The following is a 23,089-nucleotide window of genomic DNA, read 5'->3' as shown; positions in this document are numbered from 1 at the left end:
TATAAACAAAATCCACCGCTCCCGGCTCTTCTGGTCCAATCAGCGCAGGGCTGTGCCACAGTGTTGTTTTGTGTTGAAAATGTAAAAAATATATATAATGAGCGAGTAAATCATTAATCCATTTTCCAAACCGTGTTTTTGTCTTATCCTGAATCACTACGGTACACCTATAATAAGTGTTTATATTCTGACTATTTTAGTCTGGTTGGGGTCGGCACCGCTGCAGAGTAGCACAGTTACCTGCGTGACTTGCCATAGATGTAAATAGAGAGAAGTAGCTCCGGCTACAATGTTCTTCCGCCAGACACGAGCCCCAAAATATACCAACTGCAGCTTTAAAGGGTTACTCCACCCCAGAATGAAAATTGTGTCATTAATCACTTTACCCCCATGTCGTTCCAAACCCGTAAAAGCTTTGTTCGTCTTCGGAACACAATTTAAGATATTTTGGATGAAAACCGGGAGGCTTGTGACTGTCCCATAGACTGCCAAGACTGACACAGAAGAGCGTACGCTGCCTGTGTTCAGCTCATATTCTCCAAAATGGCGCTACAGTGATGTTGAGAGATACAGAGGAGAGGAATTGTTGAATAAAGTCGTTATTTTTGTTTTTTTCACATACAAAAAGTATTCTCTTCACTTCATAACGTTACGGTTGAACCACTGATGGCAGATGGAGTATTCTGACGATGCTTTTCATACTTTTCTGGACCTTGACACTGTTATTTATTTGGCAGTCAATGGGACAGTCTCAAGCCTCCCGGTTTTCATCCAAAATATCTTAAATTGTGTTCTGAAGACGAACAAAGCTTTTTTGCAGGTTTGGAACGAAATGGGGGTAAGTGAATAATGACAAAATTTTCATTTTGGGGTGGATTATCCCTAAAAGTAACAGAATAATGGGAAATTAAAATTTTACTATAAAAAGTTTTACATTTTAAATAATCTTTTTTTGTGCTTTATTTGAAGATGTATTTATTTTGATTTGCTGACTAAAATACTAAAGCGCATGTAAAGTAATTTATTAATTTTAACTGTATTGTGTTTTTAATATTACATTTAAAGTAAATATATTTTAAATCACAACTTCCTTTTAAAAATGTATAATTGAAAATATATTTGAATAATGACATTAAGGTTTAAATTACATGTAACGTAATTTAAAATGTAAAAAACATGTAATTACATTGAGGTATATTTAAGATTTAGTACTGTTGGCACAATCGGTAGTACAATTTAACCTTATTTCAAAAATCAATAGAAGTAATTATGAAATTACACATAAAGATGTATGTACAGTAAGTCTTACTTAAGTGGGTGAAAAGCACTCTGAAGTTAAGCTAGTTCCATTCGGTATAAATTTAAACTGTAATATGTTTTCATTTAATTGGAATAAAATGTCTAAAAACATTACATGCAGTTTGTGTAGCTGCAATCCATACGTTTTTATTTTGGTTAAAAATGATCAGAAATCAATTTTTGAGCAAGTCCATAACCAGCAAGTGTTCAAAACTATCTCCTTACTTTAGCCCGATTCACAACAGTAAGCTTGTATTAATGTTTTCTAATTTGAGTGCTATTGATAGGAATTCGTGGGAAATTCGAGCATGCTGCCGCATCATTATGTCATCATGTCTGTAAACATAAAGAAGTTGTCCCAGCTAGTAGGCTATCGCATGTGAGGATCCTGCAATTGGTGGATCGTTTATAGCCTTTTCTCACAGCAGCTGGAATTATTAAATTTAGAATTTTGATAGCAGATTGTAATCCAGAAAGGTTTATGTGTTTATGAAACACAGGTGACTAAAATTAGATTATATTCCTGTTTTAAATGTGCATCTGATTACAGATAGTCTATGTGGGATTACACAAGATTTGTATTTTAAAAAGAAACCAGTTCTTAGGATGAAGAATTTCTTTTTTGGGGTTAAAAGAATTTCTTTATATGAAATTCGAATGGTATGACAGTTAGAGATTAGACTGTATAGAAATTTAAATCTACATGTAGTCTAACGCTAATACAAACTAAAAAAGACCAACAAGTGGGCGGCAATATGCTAATGTTTCATATTGACGTCAACATGAAATGGCTTGGGATTTGTTTTAAAAACTACTCCTTTAAATGATTCAGAGTTGACTCTTTCTTTTGAGAGACAATAACTTTATACATGGTGCACTTTTTAGATTTAAAACTTTGCATGATGTTTTCATTCACTTAGAGCTGTGTTACACACTACATCCATAATAGTCAAGTCACCTTTATTTATATAGAGCTTTTAACAATACTGATTGTGTCAAAGCAACTTTACAGTATTAAATAGGAAAATAGTGTGTCGATAATGCAAAATGACAATAGTAAACACTCAATTTTCAGTTAAAGGCAGTTCATCTTGAATTCAGTGATGTCATCATCCAGCTCAGTTCAGTTTAAATAGTATATGTGCAATCAAGTCGATGATATAGCTGGATATTAAGTGTCCCCAACTAAGCAAGCCAGAGGCAACAGCGGCAAGGAACCAAAACTCTATCGGTGACAGAATGGAGAAAAAACCTTGGGAGAAACCAGGCTCAGGCGGGGGCCAATTCACCTCTGACCAGACGAAACCAGCAGTTCAATTCCAGGCTGCAGCAAAGTCAGATTGTGCAGAGGACTCATCTGGTTCCTGTGGTAGGGGCATTTTAACAGTTTGAGAACAAAGTATAACAGTAATAATAATTTGCACGGTCTGATGTGATATGAGCTAAGTGATCGTTAGATTTAATCACCATATGTAGCGTGATTCATTGTAATGCTTTTTTCCTCAGTTGGTCAGAACAAAATAGCAGACTTGTTTCTTACTCATTCAGATGATATCACTTACAGATTCAGGCAATATCCGGTGAAAATTTGACTAAAAGCCACACATCAAACCACACCGGTGCAGTGACTAAAACCCAAGTACAGTGCATATCCACTCTGGTGCGGTGACTGACAGCCACACATTCACCTCAAAACATTAGATTCATCCGTGCTAGAGCCGTGCCGACGCACAACCCACCCAAAGAAGATAATTCTGCAAATAACTGCAATTGCAGGTTTCAAACTGAGATGGTGACAAAGAGGCAAAACTTACGGACTGCAGCTTTAAAATAGCATTATTTCTGTAATAAGTACTCATTTTGAAAATATGATACAGTGTACTTTTCCACAAGGGTAATGTAGAGTTAGAACTGTTTAACACACATTAACTCCCATTAACAATATGCTGTGTCCTTAGTTAAACTGTTTTAGCACAACACTATGTCTTATGTGGCGCTTATGTTGTAAGATGCTGAAAAAACAACAGTAACCAAAGACATCCATCTACTGCATGTGTAAGTGGACTAACAATTGAAAAATAGCGCAGATGGAACACAAGAATGTGCCCTGTGTTAGCTAAGGAGAGCATCTGTGGCCAATTTTCCGTAATGTATGATCAGTCTTTACTGTATTACCCTATAGGGAACTTTGGGAGGTGGAAATATCCTGACTGACGGTGTGGTGCACGGACACACAAAAAGAATCAAATCATCAGGTCTGTCTGTGGGGTGTAATTGGAGTGAATTGAAAAGCACTGTCAGTGTGTTCTGTCTGTCTGCTGCGCACAAACAAACACTCATATCCTGACCTATGCAGCCTTTCAGAGAGCAAGAGGATTTGTGTGCTTTAGAAAGAATAATCCTAAAATATAAGACAATATTAGATACAAAGAACACAAGGGAAGCTAAAACCGCCTTATCAAATCAAATCATCATTTCTTTTGCATTTGCAGCCTCTTTAATGCAGGGAGAGATTCAGAAAAATATTGCAAGATGATAACATGTTTCAAGATGTCTGCCTGTTGTTTGTCAGTCCGGTGGAGTCGGCCCTTAAATATTTTCTGCTCCCTCCCTCTGGCAGTTGTGCGCAGAGTGTGTTCATGTGTTTGGGGAAGGGAGTGAGTGTGTCGATGGTGAAGTGCACACTACCACCCTCTCTCTCTCTCTCTCTCTCTCTCTGCAGCAAACCCCAAAACAGTCAGAGACACCGCATCAGCAACAGGAGGGACGGCAGACTGCAGATACATGGTTTTAAAGCTAGAGTCTGCCTTGAAACCTCCGCTTTTGGTTTAGCATGTGACTGTTTGGAAGTTATCTAATCTCACATGGGACGAATGAAATGGAACGCTTTCATAGAATGAATAAAGTTTCTAAAGAGCGAATGGAACGTAATAGTCATCGGTTCTCTGTTGTTTCTGAGATGAAGGAAAAGAGAGAGTGTATTTTCTGTGCAAGAAATGAGAATGTTCCTGCAGCTGTCAGCTGATCTTTGGGTGTGGTCTGTCTGATATCTCCTATCAGCACTTATTCAGATGAGATCAGTCTTCTAAATGATGTTTGCGTTACGTTTATTAACTGTGATTTCTTGTAGTGAAACTGCTGCAAAGATGGAAGTGTCATATGCTTTGAATGCAGGCATTTATATGTGATTAACTGTATAACTGACGCACTTTCTACACAAAGATTGTTTATTAGTGTTTTCTCTGAAATATTCTGACCAGTTTACATAAAAAAAACAACAACTGTATTTACATCTATCCATCCATGGAAAAAGAAAGACACAGCTCACAATGTGCTGCATTAAAATTCTCCAGAAGGTTTATTCCGTTCTCTTTTCTTCTGTCTCACTATTAAGCGCAGAAGAAATGACAGTCAAGGAGATGTGTCCTGATCTGAGGTTACAATCATGTGGCAGAAGCTCTAAAGGTTGCTAAAAGCCAGGCGAGACAGTCAGTAAGGACAAACCTGGGAGTATGTTTCCCCGGTGGATTGAGTGTGGCTTTTTTACGAGTGGTTTTACTTAACCACGAGTGTCCTGTGAGGAGCGAGAAAAAGCAGGAGAAAGCTGCAGATGCTTAGACTGCACTCTCTAAGAAAAGTCTGTAAAAACAGGGCCCAGTGTACTGTGTTAATATGAAGGAATTTGCTGTATTGATTTTCCACAGGTGTTTTATCATATTTTGCATTATGCATTATATTGTGTTGTGTCTTAGGGCTGAAGGAAAGGTCTGTTAACTTAACGGATAATGTCAGATTTTTTATTTTTTATTAATTTTTTTATAGATTTCTTCTTACAGTGTGATATGTGAAATGTTTCATGTATAGCCTACATGTCTGTAAGTGACTCAAAAGTTCAGGCCTGTGGTTCCCCCCTGTTTTTCCCCCTCTGCTCTGTAGGAAGTTGTGTAATATTTTGTCTGGTTCTGAGTGTTTGGGTTTTTCTCTGGGATGGGCAAAGGAAAACATTCACATGCTAAAAATGCATATGTCGCTTACAAAGATAACAGGGTTGTGCACCATTCAGAGTTGAACTGAGAATACCTTTTTAAATTTAATGGTTTAAATTTAAATTTAAGTAGAATTAAAATGGAAAGCAATTCCAATTCAAAATTTTAAACAGAAAAGGAAAGTTTATCAAGATAAACTTGAATGTTGACTTAAAGGCTTGTCTGAAAATTTAAAAGAATAAAATGGATTGATGGATGAACGCATCAATGGATAGATAGATACATGTGTAGATTTATGGATGGATGGATAGATAGATGAAGAGTTGGATGGATACGTGGGTAAATCATTGATTGATTGATTGATGGATGGATGGATGGATAAAGGATGTATGGATGAAAAGATAGATGGATGGATGAATGAATGGACAGATGGATGGATGGAAGAAAGGATGGACACATGGGTAGATGGATGGAGGATCAACGGATGAATGAATGAACGGACAGATGGACAGATGGATGGATGGAAGAAAGGATGGATACATGGGTAGATGGATGGAGGATCAACGGATGAATGAATGAATGAATGAATGAATGGACAGATGGATGGATGGAAGAAAGGATGGATACATAGATAGATGGATGGAGGATCAATGGATGAATGAATGAACAGACAGATGGAAGGATGAATAGATGAACGGATGGATGAATGAAAGAATGGATGGATGGATGGACAGACAGATGGATGGATGGCTGGACAGACGGACAGATGGATTGAGGGATGGATACATAGGCAATGATTGCTGGATGGATGGATGGAAAAATGGACAGATGGATAGACGAATGGACAGATGGACTGTCAGACGGACACATGGATGGATGGTAGAAAGGGTTGATAAAAGGATGAATGAAAGAAAGGATGGATAAACGGATGAATGGATACATGGATAGATGGATGGATGGAGGGACAGATGGATAAATGGATCATCGGATGAATAAATGAACGAAGAGATGGACGGATACATAGGCAATGATTGCTGGATGGATGTATGGACAGATGGGTAGATGAATGGATGGATTGATGAAGAGATGGGTGAATAAATGGATGGATGAATGAAAGAATGGATGGATGGACAAATGGACATATGGATGGATACATAGGCAATGATTGCTGGATGGTCTGATGGACAAATGGACAGATGGATAGATGAACAGATTGATGGATTGACATAGGGACACATGGATGGATGGAAGAAAGGATGGATAAAAGGATGAATGGAAGAAAGGATGGATAAAAGGATGCATGGATACATGGGTAGATGGATGGATAAATGGATGGAGGGACAGATGGATGAATGGATCAATGGATGAATGAATGAATGGACAGATAGATGGATGGATACATAGGCAATGATTGCTGGATGGATGGATGGATGGATGGACAAATGGACAGATGGATAGATGAATGGACGGATTGATGAAGAGATGAATGAATAAATGGATGGACACATGGATGGATGGATAAATAGCCTAGTTGGGTAGATAGATGGATGGGTAGATGCATAGAAGGGTAGATAGGTGGATAAATGGGTGGATGGATGTGTAGATGGATGGAGGGTTAGATGAATGTATGGACAAAAAAATGTAACTGACTTAGTAACCTGTATATTGAATACATTTTGGTGCCTTGGAATTATGAGGTTCTATCTGCATTCTGAGCTGTTCTGAGATATTGAGCATCAAAGTTTTTGCATTCCATATAGCAAAAGTGATATGAGGAACAAGTCTCTTTCATACATGAAAATGAAAGAGACCATTAATGTATTCTAAATGTACAATATCAAAATCCTCTCAAATTTGTAAATAGGGATTTTTGGAACAGGTGAAATGCAGATAGAACCTTCTAATTCTAAAAAGTCATTTTCCGCTTGGAATTATAAGGCTCTATCTTGCAAAACATTATTTTAAGCAACAATTTTCAAGAAATACAAACAGTTTAATTGTAATTTGTTTTAAAACATATAATTAGTGTTGTAACAATGTGTTGATATGTATGAGAAAGTTAAATAGCAATTTTCCATCCTTTTTTTTTTTACATTTTTTATTTATTTATTTATTTTAAATATCCTCTCAAATACACAAGATTGAGGAAGTAAACTGGATTGTGAATGGCATTTCAGGTTGACAGTGCGTGGTTTACCAGCTAGTGCCACTCATATTTTCCTCATAACATGTGAAAAGTCTTGTTTCTCTTTTTTATTCCTTCCATTCTTGAATTAAAGACTCCCCAGAGCTATAGTTTAGGTTTGGTCTGTAAATGAATAAAATGAGGTGCTGTGGAGCTCTAATTGGAAACAGAGCTCAATAACAAAAGTCCAAGTTCAAGAGCAGCTACTCAAACAGAAGTTGTGGAAAGTGTGTTAAAGGTAAAAGTGTGTGTGTGTGAGAGAGAGAGAGGTTCAGTCTAGAGCGAGAAGTCAATAGTCTGAGTCTGTAAGTCTGGTTAATGAATACCGCCCCCTCAGGGTGATCCCTTCATGTAAACACTTCATCACAGCGGCAGCGAGAGACTGCATATCTCCCAGGGGCACGGCCGCTCGCCGCCCATGACTTTACAGCCTATCAATATCTCCCATCCTCAGGTAAAACACACACACAAACAAACTTGTCAGGCTTGATGCAAACCGACTAGAACCTGTGTTTGTATTGGTTTGTTCCAGTCTGATTTATTCCTGTGTGTTTGGCCTTTCTTCCTTTCTTCTCTTTAGTAGCTCATTTTGGGGTATTACCATAGCTGATAGTCTAGTTAGAGAGAGAGGACTAATGAGGATTACATTACTCAATGCTGACTGCATATACTAAAACAACACATAACCAAAAATCATTACCACCAACTTCCAGTAATACACTATTAGTTTCCACTTTCTTTAGTATAATAGTCTATACATAACCTAATCGATAGTTTGGGTACAAAGTTGTCTTAGCTAAATCTGACATGCCCTTTCTTTCTTTTTCTTTCTTTCTATCTTTCTTTCTTTCTTTCTTTCTTTCTAAAAATGCCAAAAAATAAATAAATAAACATACAAGCAAACAAACAAGAAAATAAATAAATAAATAATAGCCAGGTAGAGCTAGTGTATGTATACTCGTTTCACTATTCTTGTTGGAAATTTTTTAAAAATGGCCTCATAGACACAGTAAAACCACAGTAAAACATCAAATTGATTTACTGTCTTTATTAATTAACGTTTTTACTTAAAATCTAATAATAAAAATATTAAATTATTTCTGTTAAAATTTAAGAATGAATTAATACATGCAATTTTACTGTAAAATATTCTACTAATAAAATTGTCAATGTCAGAATTGACATACCTCTATATCACAGTAAAATATATTTATTTCTTTTTTTAATTTTTTTTTTTTTAGGAAAAAGTATGAGTCATCTTATAATTTATGACAATTTTGGTTATAATCTTTCTACATAGTTTTATTATTTATGATAATATTTAGAGTTTAGTTAAAGAACAGGTTATTACTTATTGTTAAAGGTTTGTGATGTAGATGTGAAGTTTTTTATTTTGTTTTTTACCTGAAGTTTATTGTACTGTTTAATTTATAGTAAAAAATACAGAGACAAGGTTTCAGGTATTACAGGATCACATATTGGCCTATATTTCATAATAAAGAAGCAGTTACAATGTAACTATACTATGTAACTACAATGTAATAATACTAAGACCAAGCTATTTGAAATACAATAAATAAAATAAGTATTTTATAGTAAAATTTCAAATATATATATATATATATATATATATATATATATATATATATATATATATATATATATATATATATTTATATATATATATATATATATATATATATATATATATATATATATATATATATATATACATATATAATGTAAAACCATTTACAGTTTACCAATTAACACATTTTACTGTAGCATTTTTACAATGCCTGAAAAAATATTCCTAATAATAGATTTTAACCTACGGTTTTTACTGTAAATTTAACGAGTTTATCTCTTAATTAGAATCAGTTTAATTCAAAAATGTCAATGAAATGTTCTCTCTAGTATATCTGTTTTTGTAGGTTCTGTATTTGTAGAAGTGATCTTGCTTCAGTTAGTTCAGTTTGTCTTATTCCCAACGATATTGTCCAGATACATACAGTAGTGTAATACATCAGTCTGAAGTTCCCGTCTGCTTCCGTGAATATACGGCACGTTTACTTGTTTGGCTAGACATCAGACATGGTGCAGCGCTTGGTCTCACTGTGATGTTGATCTCTGCTGATGTGATGGCTGAAGGCAGTGTGATTTAGACTTCCACCTGAGCAATCACAGGTGCTGTGACGGAGCCAGACGGATGTGTCTGCGTCTCAGCTGAAAGAAGCTTGGCCTCCAGCAACAGACTCTATGAGTCATCCCTAAAGACACTGACAGGCACTGAAAGGAGTCGTCTGTGGTGTTAGCTGATATTGTAAGAAAGCTTAATTAGTATTAGGTAACTATGAAGTCTGTGCCATGTGATTTAATGTAAAAGTTTCCAGTTTTCCTTTCATTTTCTTTGATGTTACTGTCATGTGTTGTGCTTGTTAAGGCATCTCGATTTCTCATACTTAGGTGTTTGCACAATTATAAACTTATGACATGCAATCATTTGCGCTTTGGACATTAATTACACCATAAATCATGTATCTAATTATCAGACTTATTTTTCTCTGGCTAACAAGTCATGCAACATAGAATGAAATGTAAGTTTTTCTAAGTTTTATAGTTATGTCACCCAGTAACATTTCTTTTTTAAAATTCAGAGGTTGTCATAAACACTTCTTATCTGTCTGACCTTACCGTGACCGGCTGGTACAGGGAAAGCTTGTCTAACCGCAGACTGTCTTATCGGACAACTCGGCCTGGAACACTTCAAACCATCAGTGAGAGGTCACAGGCGAAAGTAGGCCAAAAACACTGGTCACTCCTTTCACGTTCAAAGCAATGCAGTGGTGCCATGAGCTCAGAGGCCGCCAGAGGGCACTAAAGCAAAACCTGCATCTCTTTCAGTTTCAGACATAACAAGCCAATTTTAGCTTTCCAGTCTGACAAACAGTTCTTAAAAACGACAACAGTTAAATGGCGTAAATGTTTCATCTTTGTAAACATGACTGAATTAGGCCTCATGTCCTTTGTTTCTGAGACATAAACATTTCTTTGTTTTGTCTTTTCACGCAGATAGTGTGTGTTTCCTTATTTCATTTAGAGTTAGAACATTGGCCAGTTGTGTTAGGGTCTCAAAAACATGTCTGGGTTACATTTTACATCAAAGTCAAAATTAACAATAGAAAAATCTAATTTTCACTTTTACACATCTAAAATACACATCTTTAGAATTTTTGCAATTCTCATTATTCTCAGTAGTGATTATTATTTACTGTAATATATTTGTAAAAATTCAAATCAGCAATCATAAAAAATTTAAATAAACTTAAAAAAACAAAACAAAATACATATATAAAATCATATTAAATTAACTTATATATTTAAAAAATCTGAAGCTTTAAACAAATTTAGAAATGTTGCCGTGGCAACTAACTGAAATAAAATAAGTTGAAGTTGAAGTACTAAAATTACTAAAACGTAAAAAAAAAAAAAAATTAAAGGTAAAATATAAAAATAAAAGCTAATTAAACATATATATAATACTATAAGAACACTGATAAACAGTTTGATTTAAATAAGATTAAATAAAATATTAATAATAATAATAATAATAATTTAAACATTACAGAAATTAGAATCTGAGTCAAGTACCCAAATGCTTAAATTGTCATGAATATAATCACAAAAATATTAATTACAAATAAATAGTTCTAAAATTGGCTTTTTATATATAAGATAATTCTAGATTTTAGAATGAAATATGTGCTTGGCCCAAAAATATAACGAACTTGAAAAATATTAAAGCCTATGACACTTATTTTAAACTTAAGATTTTCAAGCTTAATATAAATTTTCAGAATTAAGTTTTCAGTCCTATACCGGTTGTCAAACATTACTAGTAGTTTCTCTGCAGGAGAACTGCTGCATCCAAAAAGCACCGTGACATCAGTGAGGTGATTGGTTGTCATAAAAGCTCTATAATCGTATTTGCAGATGACCCTCGGTGTGATATTTTGTAATGCAGTGCCATTAAATTCACAAATTAAGTGCAGCTTAAGTGTTCAAATACTTTTGGGGGTGCACTGAGTTTCACAAACTCAGTCTACTTCACTTTGCCCACTCAGCCGGACATTCCCCACACCAAACCACCCCGGATATATTTATAGACCGCAGACAGTTTGGGAAAGAAGGGGGGTGTCTGACACATCTGCTGAATATCTGCTAGACTGTGGGGTCAGCCCAAGGTTAAAGCCTCTTCAATGCCTGCCTTGATTGGTAGTGGCTGGCACTAATGAGTGTGTGTGTGTAATTCTAACCACCTCTAACACACACACACACTCCCATTGAGGGTAAAGCAAACTCTCTCTCTCTCTCCCTCTCTCTCCACCGCCATTGTCAGCGCCAGTCTCCCCTCCCACCGCTCCTGTCTGTCTGTCTGGAGCTGCTCCCCTCTCGGAGGAGGAGGGAGGCGCAGGAGGAGGTGGGCTGTGAGCCTGAGACCGTCACAGAAAGCCATTCTTCTGAATGAAAGCGAGTGGAAAAGACCGTCAAGATGCGGGGAACGTATTTACCGTAGTCTAGCAGCAGAAAATGCGTCGAAGAGTCGCGAGAATGGCATGAGACTCTGCTGTGGAAGTGTTCCTTAGTTCATGTGAGGGCCGCGGCCGGCGGCTCTCTTCCCCCCCGTCCCGTCACTTCCCCGAGCCCCCATGCGAAACATCACGGTCCCGGACAGCAGCTCCAGCAACAACAATAACAACAACAACAACGCCAACTCCAATGACACATGCTCCTGCAACTGCACCCTATCCCAGCCACAGGGAATGGATATATGTAAGTAGGGCGTGTTTTTCTCAGCCGTTTTTGAATGCGGAGGGAATGGAACGCTTCTCCCGAAACTGTTACATTTGGTCCATTTTCGAAAGCGGAGCGAGTACAAATAGAATGTTTTAAACCCGTGATGTTCACCGTACTCGATTCAGCCTGGTGATAACATAACAGTTTGAGATTCAATCATTTAATTCGGTCCGCATTCGAAAATGTATCAAATGTAACTGTAGCACTTCCGAATCCGTTATTATGGCACCAAGCGGTGCGAATATGCCAAACGCGAACGTATTAAAGATTCGTCTGAATGTGAATGTCATTCTCAGGTCGAATTATTGCAGTATTTCACTGTTATTTGTCATTATCTCACTTGCACACCCATAGAATTTGGTTGTGGCGTAATCAACTATTCGTTCAGCGCCCCCAAATAAGACGTGTTCGTCAGAAACGACTTTTTGATGAGTCTCTATCGTATTTTAAACCGTTTGAGCAATTAAATATATTAATACAAACGAGTGTCGCTGATGACTTGGGCATCTGGGAGTGTTTGGCACTGGAACACAACTCAATGCATCAGTTGAATATTGCTGGTGTTGCTGTGGGGGCTGCGCACAGTATGGCAAGTCGATTTAACATTTATTCCTTAAAACTAACTAGCATCTTATGTTACATATGCTTTTTTTTCTTAATTACTAGTAGCTGATGCAACAGTGATTAGTATCCTTTCAATCAGGGACCAGTAGTTATTTATTAGCCACTAGCACCGATTTAAGAGACACTAGTATTTAAAGAAGCTAGTTGCATTTAGTAATTTATTATGTACTGTTGCTTTTTAACTTGTCATTTGTATTTAGATTGGTCAGAATGGCTACTTTACAGTTCAGTTGAAATTCATTTTTTTCTCATATTATTTAATTAAAAGTGTAGTTAATTTGGCTTACGCACTGGTGTGTAATAAATAGGCACTAATATCTATTGAATTCACACCAGAATAACTGTTATTGATACTAGTAACTATTTTTACAGATACTTAGCATTGTTAGAATAAGTATTGATATATAATGAATAGTTACTATTAAAAGTAGTCACTTGGTAATAATGTAAAAATAGTTTACCAGTACAAATGTTAAACCAGCTTGCCATAGTGCACACATTCTTTAACTCTATTCCTTCTACATGGTTCCCAGACAAACACACCTCTCGTTGTCCAGATGCGTTTATTCTCACCATTAATGTAGTTAATGATCAATCACATTTTTCATTAGCATTTATACTAAACATGTGAATTGCATGTAGTTCATGTGATATTACTTTGTGGATCTGTTTGCAATTGCGTCTTGTTGTTGTAACTATAACATGAAAGCTGCGGGGTAAAGTGTGTAGATCTCAAAGATGTGTGTACGTCCGCTGGCGTTATTGCTGGGAATTGGTTCACTGCAGTCTGGAGCGGGCAGCCAGTCAGTCAACCCTTCCCCCACTTCAGCCCAGACTATCTTACTCAGACTCTGGGCTGTCTGAATCCACAGAGGACAAAAGGGCCTGTCATAATCAGTACTCGCACTGGCTATTTCTGCCGCAAATGGGATGAATTATTAAAAGTAAACCTTCATATAAAAGAATCATCCCTCTTCTCAAAGCCCCCTGGTAGACAGCACTGATGTCTTGACCCAGAAACTTTTCATTTGCTCATGAACTTGAATTGATTTCTGTTCTGTAAGATGTATGATGCATATGCAGTGTCCTTGGGCAAGTGAGGACTGCATAAGAAAGAATCAGGGAAAAATGGCAAAAGGTTTGTGTGTTTTGAAAAAAAAAATGGAGCTTAGAGAAATAAGATGGGTTGATAGATAGGTGAATCTCATGAAAACAATTGACTTTTCACCCTGAAAAAAAGTGATATTATTTTTTTGAATAAAGAATTTAAAGTACATTAAGAATTTAGCATTCTTTATATTGGCCAGATGAAATTTGGCATATTTTTATGACAATCCCCAATAAATTTTTATAATCCCAAATCAGAAAGGCTGTTTTACTTTAGACTTATATATTTTTATTTAAAAAACATTAATGTACATTTTTGTTCTATTACTTTGTGCTGTGTGCGAGTGTTTCTAACACAATTGCTGAGGGAATTAGTGCAAATTTGACTTCTTTTTCTCTTCTGTTATTATTCTATATATTTTTTCCTCTTTTGCAAAGTCATAAAAACACTGTCATGGATACTTAACTAGCAAATGTGAACACAAAAATTACATAACTTTATTATTATTTATTTTCCATTTACTACTATAGAAATTTAGCCAACTATGACGACATCTGCTTCTGAGAGCTCTGGAAATGTGCAACACTGGAAAATTCTCAGCACTGTAATACAATTTTTAAAAAATCTACATAAATTAAACTGTTTCTTATTTGCATTAAGACCATTCATTTTTGATGAAAATGTCACAATGCAAACAAATTGAATGGTCCTAAAATCTACTTTAATTTCTTTAAACAAAATATAATTATTTCATGCATTTGATTTGGAGAAGAACTATGACCCATACTCATTCTTGACAGTTTTCAATAAATTCACTTTTATTTTTGTAATTTGTTAGGATTTATTTTCCCTACTCATGCTTGATGGGTGGTCTTGGCACAAATTGTGTGTTCCTTGTTCCTGAATGATAAAGCATACCAATCCTATACTGTATATATGAGTGTGTGTGTGTGCATGTGTGGGCACGTGAGGGTGAGAGTGCATTGTGGGTTTCCGTGTCTGTGCTGTGGTGTTCGGGACGGGCCGTCGTGCAGACAGTGGAATGCCTGGTGACTTGGCGCTCAGATTCTACTGCAGTGCTGGCTGCATTCAGGACTGGAAAACTGGGGGAGCCAGTGACACAGCAGACACACACCATATCTCAAAAAGGACAGTCCTTTCAGGGCTCAGCATTCCAAACTTGCCTGTATAATCAGTGGCGTATTAGCTTTAGCATTCATGCATTTACATGCATGTGTATGTTATAGGATTCTAGGAGTTTCCTTCCCTCTCGTCTTTTCCAGGTCTGACCTCGAATTAGCTATTGTTCTGTCTGCTGTTTTAGGCACAGTCTGCATCTGAGGTTTTGCGAGCGAAAGGCTGCTTATCTTATCTGACAAAGGCCTTACACCATACAGCTATTTCCAGTGAAAACAGAACCTGGCTATTAATAGTGCACCGTGTGGAACGGCACTGTTGCATTGCTAGCTGTGCTGCACGGCAAAAGAAATGCACAGGCATTGCGTCTTTCTTTCTAGCTCGCAAATGGCTGCACACACAGGGTTAGTGTAATCCATTTCCAGTGGGGCAGTGGCCAAAGTCGAGCACCAGAATGGAGAAACAGGATATTGGACTGGCATTCGGCTCACTAGTGCGTCGCAGCTCGTATGTAACGAATACGCAGGGGACAAAAACACCATCCTTGTCAATATCTGATCTCTGCATCAGTTTGGCACCTTTTTTATTTTCCACTGGCGGGCCGAAGCTTGGCCCGGGCCGGAGGGTGAGGCCTGAGACGGGACACAAGAGTAGAGTGTTTATTGTCAGAGGCCGGAGGTTCTGTCTGTGTTGTTAACTATTTATTACAGATGCTGCCTTTAGAAACATGGTAGTAAAAGTTGAGCGTGGAAGGCTGTTGTGTTTTTAAGCTTAACGTAGCATGTTTTAAAATGTCATTAAAGGTGATACAGTCAGCTTAGGCAAGTAAAGTTATATATCTTGGCATTGAAGTTGCTTTTAGTGCAAGGATTATGGTAATAGCCTCATTTTTGCATGAATAGCCAAATTTGGGCAATATCACATGTTTTTGTTATAACTGATAACCGGTATGTTGGCTGTTACATCTATAATGTTTTTTTTTTTTTTTTTTTAGATACACTGACAAAAATTGGTGTACAAACAATTCACACTCAGAAATTGCTAGTAAATTCCACAAATAGTTACAAAGAAATGGCAAGCAACACATTAAATTAAACTTGACATTTTGAAGAGAAAATTAAAGTATTTTAAACATACGCCAGTAATGTTCATTTAATCTGCAACTTAAAAAAATGATTATATTGTAAAAGTGTAGATTTAAATATCATTTATTACAAAAATGAATTAAAGCATTGTCATATAGTGTAGAAAAATTTAATAATTGCTTAACACTTTTAACATGTACAGTACTACGTACAAATTTCAAATACCAGATTTGCTCAGTATACTTTTAAACTTTATTAATATATTTTCCCTTGTAACTGATAAAAGTACATTGGTTGATATTATATATTTTTAATATACAGTTTTCTTGTCATGAAAGCTCCAATTTATAATTTTCTATACTACATGCAACAAAATATAAAAGAAAAAAAAAAAGAAAGAAAGCAAAAGCTAATAATTCAGTGCTGGTTTATGATCACCATTAAACTGTGCAACATTCATTATACATTTTGGTAAATTTGACGAATATTCAGTTATTACAAAAATCATAAAGTTTACACTAAATGTACAATTCATTAGGCTTGTTAATTAAAACATTTTAATATAGTCCGTTTTTTGTTTGTTACTGTTAAAATTTATCAATCGATTTTTTTTTTATAACTGTTAACAGTATAAATTGATATTTTAAGTATATACTTTTACAGAGTTTTTTAACCATTTCATCCTGAAAGCTCCAGTTTATAATTTGACATATTATATGCAAATTTACTCTTCAAAACAATTTTATATTATCTGCACATTTACCAAATATTGGCCTATCAATAACATTAAAAACTGTTAATATTCTCCAATGCTGGTTTATGGTCACCATTTATCGTTGCAACATTTTATTTTCATTCATTATTACTCCCTCCTGGTTCTTGACTAAGTGAAGTTGCGGAGAACGTGTGGTAGTGGTTCACATTGTGTGTGATCAGTAATTGCCTTGTTAGAGAGGTGTCTGTCAAACGACCCCGTGGGCCCTAGTGCTCTGTCCAATACAATATGCATGCTCTGTTCTGCTCTTCCTCTCCAGCGTGGCTCCGAGGGTAGACTCAAGGTCACACCCCTGCCCCAGTAACCCCGGACTTTACAGGCCCAGCCCGGCCATAACAGCGCTCCATCCAATAACCTAATGCACCTAACGCACGTGCAGTGTGTGTGCGTCTGTGAGCGAGTGTGATGAGGTCACACCGGAGGTCAGCTGTCAACCCCTCCTGCTAATCTTTGTATGGCCTGCTCTCGCTCCGAGGAGGGTGTGTGTGCTCGGTGTCATGTCAAAAAGGTTTTAAGGCACACAGGGGGTGGGTCGGCCCGCTGAGGGGTAACTAGATGCATCTTTTACAACACTACTAAAATGAAACACACTAGAACGCACCATTCCATTTCCGTCAGATCATTAAACCTGCCAAAGATCCAACATCCCCCCACCCCCCCGAGATAACAATGCTGGGCTAATGAAATGTGTCTCTTGGACTGCAACTGAAAATCGTCTGTCTTTGTGACTGGCAGGAAGCTACTTTGAAACAGTAGCTTTCCAAACTACAAGCTGCTGATAATTATAAGTAGTTCGAAGAACTACTGACAAGCTACTTTATACTAATTAAAAAGGTCACTACACTGTGAAAAAAAAATATGTATTTGAGTACATTTTACAAGAAAGTATATTTCAGTCTTTCTACTTCAAAATTTCATGTTTTATTCAATGCATTACTTGAAATTGACTACTTCTGAGTAAAATTGTACACCTTTACATGTAAATTGAAGCTTTCTTTTCAACACTGCAATATACAACAACAAATCTATAATTTAATCAGAACCTTATTTTTCTGCCACACAACATTAAGGCTTTTTACATCTCAATTGGGGCACTAACAATATTAAACTTCATTACACTAAGTAAATAAATAAAAAGAAAACTAAATTGTCCTCTAATTTGTATAACCAACACATAACGTAGTATCTAACTAAAAACTTAACTAAAAAAGAAGACCTAAATCTGTGAATTGTTTTTTATGTTGATTTATTCACATGAACCACTTGAACAAACTGAATCACTACTTTTGATACACTTACATAGGACTTATCCATTTCAATGCAATCTCTCTAGTTACTATTTTTTTTTTCATTTTGCACAAATTTGGCTAATTCGGCTCAAAGTCAGCCTCTTTTTGTGTGTTTATGTGAGTGTTGTTGGGTCGTTTCACCACGGTATTCCGGGTGTCTTTGGAAAGCAAAGAGTGGGCAGCTCGGGGTGTCACCCTCCGCTCCTGCCAGCGATGAGCTTTGCCCTCTGACAGCAGCAGCTGAGCCTCACCCGCAGCAGTCAGCCAGCCTTGACATTGGCCATGGTCCCCTCCTTTGTGTCTGCCTCTGGGACTCTCGGCGGGCCCCGGGAACTGGGCTCAGAGGAGATTGGTAGATTGGATTGCTGGGGGTTTGCGGGGAGGGGGTAGTGTTTTTTGTAAGGGTCGTATGTGGACAGACACATGTATGTATCCATGCTGTCTGATGGGGGTGTGCTGATAATGGATAGGGTTTAAGGGTGCACGTCTCTCGCCTGTGTTTGGCTTTTGTGTAACCAGAGGACCAGACTCTGATGTCAGCCCTTTTTATTTGGAGGTCGTTTCCTTTAGGCACAACACAGTGGCAGTTGTGTGTTGTTGTTTTTTTTTTAGTAGCACAGGTATATTTGTAGCAATAGCCAACAATACATTGTATGGGTCAAAATGATAAATTTTTCTTTTATGCCAAAAAACATTAGGATATTAAATAAAGATCATGTTCCGTGAAGATATTTTGTACATTTCCTTCTGTAAATATATTCAAATGAAATTTTTGATTAGTAATATGCATTGCTAAGAACTTCATTTAGACAACTTTAAAGGTGATTTTCTCAATATCTTGATTTTTTTGCACCCTTAGATTCCAGATTTTAAAATAGTTTCATCTCGGCCAAATATTGTCCCAACAAACCATATATCAATGGAAAGCTTATTTATTCAGCTTTCAGATGATGTATAAAATTCAATTTCGAAAAATTGACCCTTATGACTAGTTTTGTGATCCAAGGTCACATATTACAGTGGTTAATAAATGTATAGTGCATATAAATGCAGTTTCTGATCTCCTAAACTACTGCTACAGGATTTTCAATATCCAATATAATATCAAGAGAGTTATTAGAAATTAGAAATGAGCTCCTATTTTAAACTATATTTTCTCAGAAATCACTAAAAATACACTACTGTTCAAAAGTTAAGGTTGATAAATCCTGAAAAAAAAAAACTCATGGATTCAACAGCAAATTATTAAGCAGCACAACTGTTTTTAACATTGATAATAATACTTGATGAAAATAATTGTTGAAAAAAAGCAAATCAGTATATTAGAATGATTTCTGAAGGATCATGTGACACTGAAGCCTGGAGTAATGATGCTGAAAATTCAGCTTTGATCACAGAAATAAATACATTTTAAAATATATTCACATAGAAAACAGTCATTTTAAATTGTAATAATATCTCACATGACTATTTGTACTGTATATTTGACCAAATAAATGCAGCCTTGGTGTACAGTATATTTGCAGTTTATTTCATTGTTTTAATTAGATTTAAAAAGTAGCATATGTTTTGGTTATTGGTCAAAATAGGCAAATATTAGTACATTTATTGGCTTTTACTGGTAACAAAAAAAAATTAAATAAAATAATAGATTGTAAGTTTCTAAAATAGATTTTAGGTCAGATTTCTTTTTAAAAAAAACAAACAAACAATGTACAGTAAGATAACATGTGCAAAACATTTAAATGCACATGATCAGGATTTTGTGTGTGTGTGTGTGTGTGTGTCTGTGTGGTTAGCTTTATAACCCTTAATTGTCTGAATGCAAAAACAGAACATACAAGAAAAAGAAGTTTATAGAAGAAAAACATAAGTTTAATGCAGACATAGACACTGGATTTAAAAAATCCTGCATGTGGTTTTCAGAGCAGTCGTGGCAGACCTATCTAAAGCTGCGTTTAGCTGTTTAGCTTTTACCCAGGAATGTAAACGATCTGTCCGCATAACACACACAGCGTCTGGCCTCCCTTCCGCTGCCTTTTTTTTGTTGTTGTTGTAAAATGGTGCATTGGTGCTCGGGGCAAAAGAGACAGCGGAGCAGACAGCAGACGCAACAGAATCAGATCAGACGTGATGTTATCAGACTGTGTGTCTCACACCCATCCCCTCTCATCAGGCATGCATGCACTGGGTCCTGCTCTCAGACAGCAGCCCTCCTACCCCCCTCTCAGGGTTGAAAGGTCAGAAGGTCTCTGCCGTAACCCTTAGCTTCTCATTCATGGTGCTCGTCCTCGTGGAGTGCAGGCTGCCTGATTTAAATATAAAAACACTCTGTTCTGCATTGGCAATTACTCGAACAGAACCTGCTAAAACATGAAGGATTATTTAATAATTTGAATAGTTTAGGTTTAGCCTATATTTCACGGCACACAGTGATGCTTGGATTTGTGCTGTGATTGTTTCACAGTAAGAAAACAATTAGCAAAATCTTAATAAAAATAATCAAAGGCATATTTTTCACATTATTTTTTACTAAATTAACTTAAGGAAGAATTATTATTAATATGCGCCAAAATAACAATACATGGTAATAAATAGCTGTATTTAGTAATATATATGTTTGTTTTTTTACATGATTAATGTAACAACAGGGCTAGGTTTTTGGATCGTAAAGCTAGGTTTTTGGAAATGTAATTGAGATGTAACAACAGGGACATTATTTTTGAATGATGCACAAATTATTGAGAGGATCGTAAAGCTAGGTTTTTGGAAATGTAATTGAGGAAATAAAGCATGCATTTAAGTCATTGTAATATTCTCAGTTGTACTCATTTTGCACATACACAAAATGATTGCATATTGCATTGCGGTATTACTGAATATTATTTCCACGTGGCATTCTAGAGTTTATTATTTACAAACATTAAACCCTCATCACATTATAGCTTTGTTGTTGTGTTTCTTGTGGCTGAAATTGGGGGAGGGATGTGTCCTGACCCTCATTCAGTTCAAACTGAGAGAATGGGGAGCATTATTTTACACTAAAAAATACATTGAAATGTATCTTATCAAAATAAAAATAAGCAGTTGGCATGTCTGGGAAAAATTAGCACTTAAATTGCCCTTGTCATTTGTATTATCCAACTATATACATTTTATTGAAACAGATCTTTTTAGGACTATCATATTGTATATGATGCTGCCCAGATGTTGTGTTATATATAAACAGGGTCCAAAACTTAACTGCCAAATTAATGTTGGTTAAAATTCAACATTGTTTCTTCCTCCAAAACTTGTGATGAAATGCATTCAAAATATTTCTCACATTAAACCACCAAAATGAAAATATGAGTAACGAATTCACTGTCTGTCTTCACATTGTTATGACCGGTGCAGTTTTACTGAGAAAGTGAGGCTGGTTTATGATGCAAGTGTCCTGTGCGGTTTGTTGAAAACACAGCTAAATTGTTTCAAAGACAAAAATATATTTCCATTAAAAATAATGCAGAATACATGGTAGTTTCATGGTAGTAGGATTTATTAATGGCCATTAAATGTTCTCTGTTAACTTACAATTGGCAGGTATCAAGAATTACATTTTGATATATAAATGGATATAAATATGAGTATTTTCCCTGTCCCAACAACATGCAGCACAACTCTTTTTACAAACTATCCAGCAAATGGCTTGTCAAGTACAGTTATGGAATCGAATATTGATTTCCACACTGGGCCATAAGTGAACAACCAGACAATTAATGTGTTGTTTTTACCTGTCAATATCATTTATCCGTATGGATACTTAACCAAAAGGATATGAGAGGACATCCTGTATTGTCAATATAGTTATGGCTAAAGAGTGCAGTGAAGTAACTGCAAACCCTTAACCAATATTACATGTTTTAATAGTAATGAGACTACACATAACATAATAAAATTCCAAAAATTAATTACACTTAATTAGATTCAGTTAAATTATAAAATACTCAGAATCAGTCTACAGTTACTTTTTATTGATTACATTATTACATATTGTTCACTCAATTGCAGTAAATTATCAAGAAATATATTATTTCACCTAAAATATCTACTTGAAGTACCCCTGAAATTTGAAAATAAATATTTTAATGATTAAGTATCACATTTGGATGTTCATGGTTCTCTGATGTTGGTTAATGGTCACATGACATGCAGGTAAACAAAATAAAATATACATTTTATTTTGATTAATGTTATTTTCAAATTATTTATTTAAATTTTTAAATTTTTATGATTTAATTATTTGATTTCATTAATGATTTATGCACTTCATGTTGTCAACAACAATGAATGGAATATGTTTTCTTTTTCTTTGCATTTTTATATAATTATGGTACAAGATTATCCTATTTAAATCAATGTGATAAATGAGTTAGGTCAAAAGTAATCGAAAAGTAGTCTGATTACATTACCTAAAATGTGTAACATAACAGATTATGTTACTAACTACAATTTTTGTCATGTAATTTGGAAGCATTAATGAACTACAATTCGTAGCAGTAGTCTGTACAGTTCTTCCCTTAAGTTATGACGGATCACAATATAGCACAAGCCTTAGTGTCTTAATGCTTTTATGAAATCTAAGCAAATTCATGTTGCATTTTTTTGCTGACATGTAAACTAAGTTTGATGGTTGGCATCTTTAGGAGGTGTGCACTGTGCAGTGTATATAGATAGAGTCATACAGATCATAGTTGTTACCATA

The 23,089-nt window shown here is 35.7% G+C and overlaps 1 protein-coding gene across 2 annotated transcripts in view; it reads left to right on the top strand.

The window, feature by feature from the left end:
* LOC109096517 (low-density lipoprotein receptor class A domain-containing protein 4-like) overlaps nucleotides 1-23,089 on the top strand; it is an 87,018-nt gene that overhangs the window by 50,679 nt on the left and 13,250 nt on the right. The window contains exon 1 of one of the 2 annotated variants that reach the window (XM_042745748.1): nucleotides 11,380-12,303. The exons of the other annotated variant lie outside the window; for it this stretch is intronic. Coding sequence (XP_042601682.1) covers nucleotides 12,180-12,303 — 124 coding nt within the window. The 5' untranslated portion in view covers nucleotides 11,380-12,179. Of the gene's footprint in view, nucleotides 1-11,379; nucleotides 12,304-23,089 lie in introns of those variants that run through there. 2 annotated transcript variants of the gene reach the window in all.

Source organism: Cyprinus carpio, chromosome B19 (assembly GCF_018340385.1).
Source record: "Cyprinus carpio isolate SPL01 chromosome B19, ASM1834038v1, whole genome shotgun sequence".
NCBI classification, from domain to species: Eukaryota; Metazoa; Chordata; class Actinopteri; order Cypriniformes; family Cyprinidae; genus Cyprinus; species Cyprinus carpio.
The sequence above is the reverse complement of the archived record's forward strand: the minus strand, read 5'-3'. Positions and strand labels throughout refer to the sequence as shown.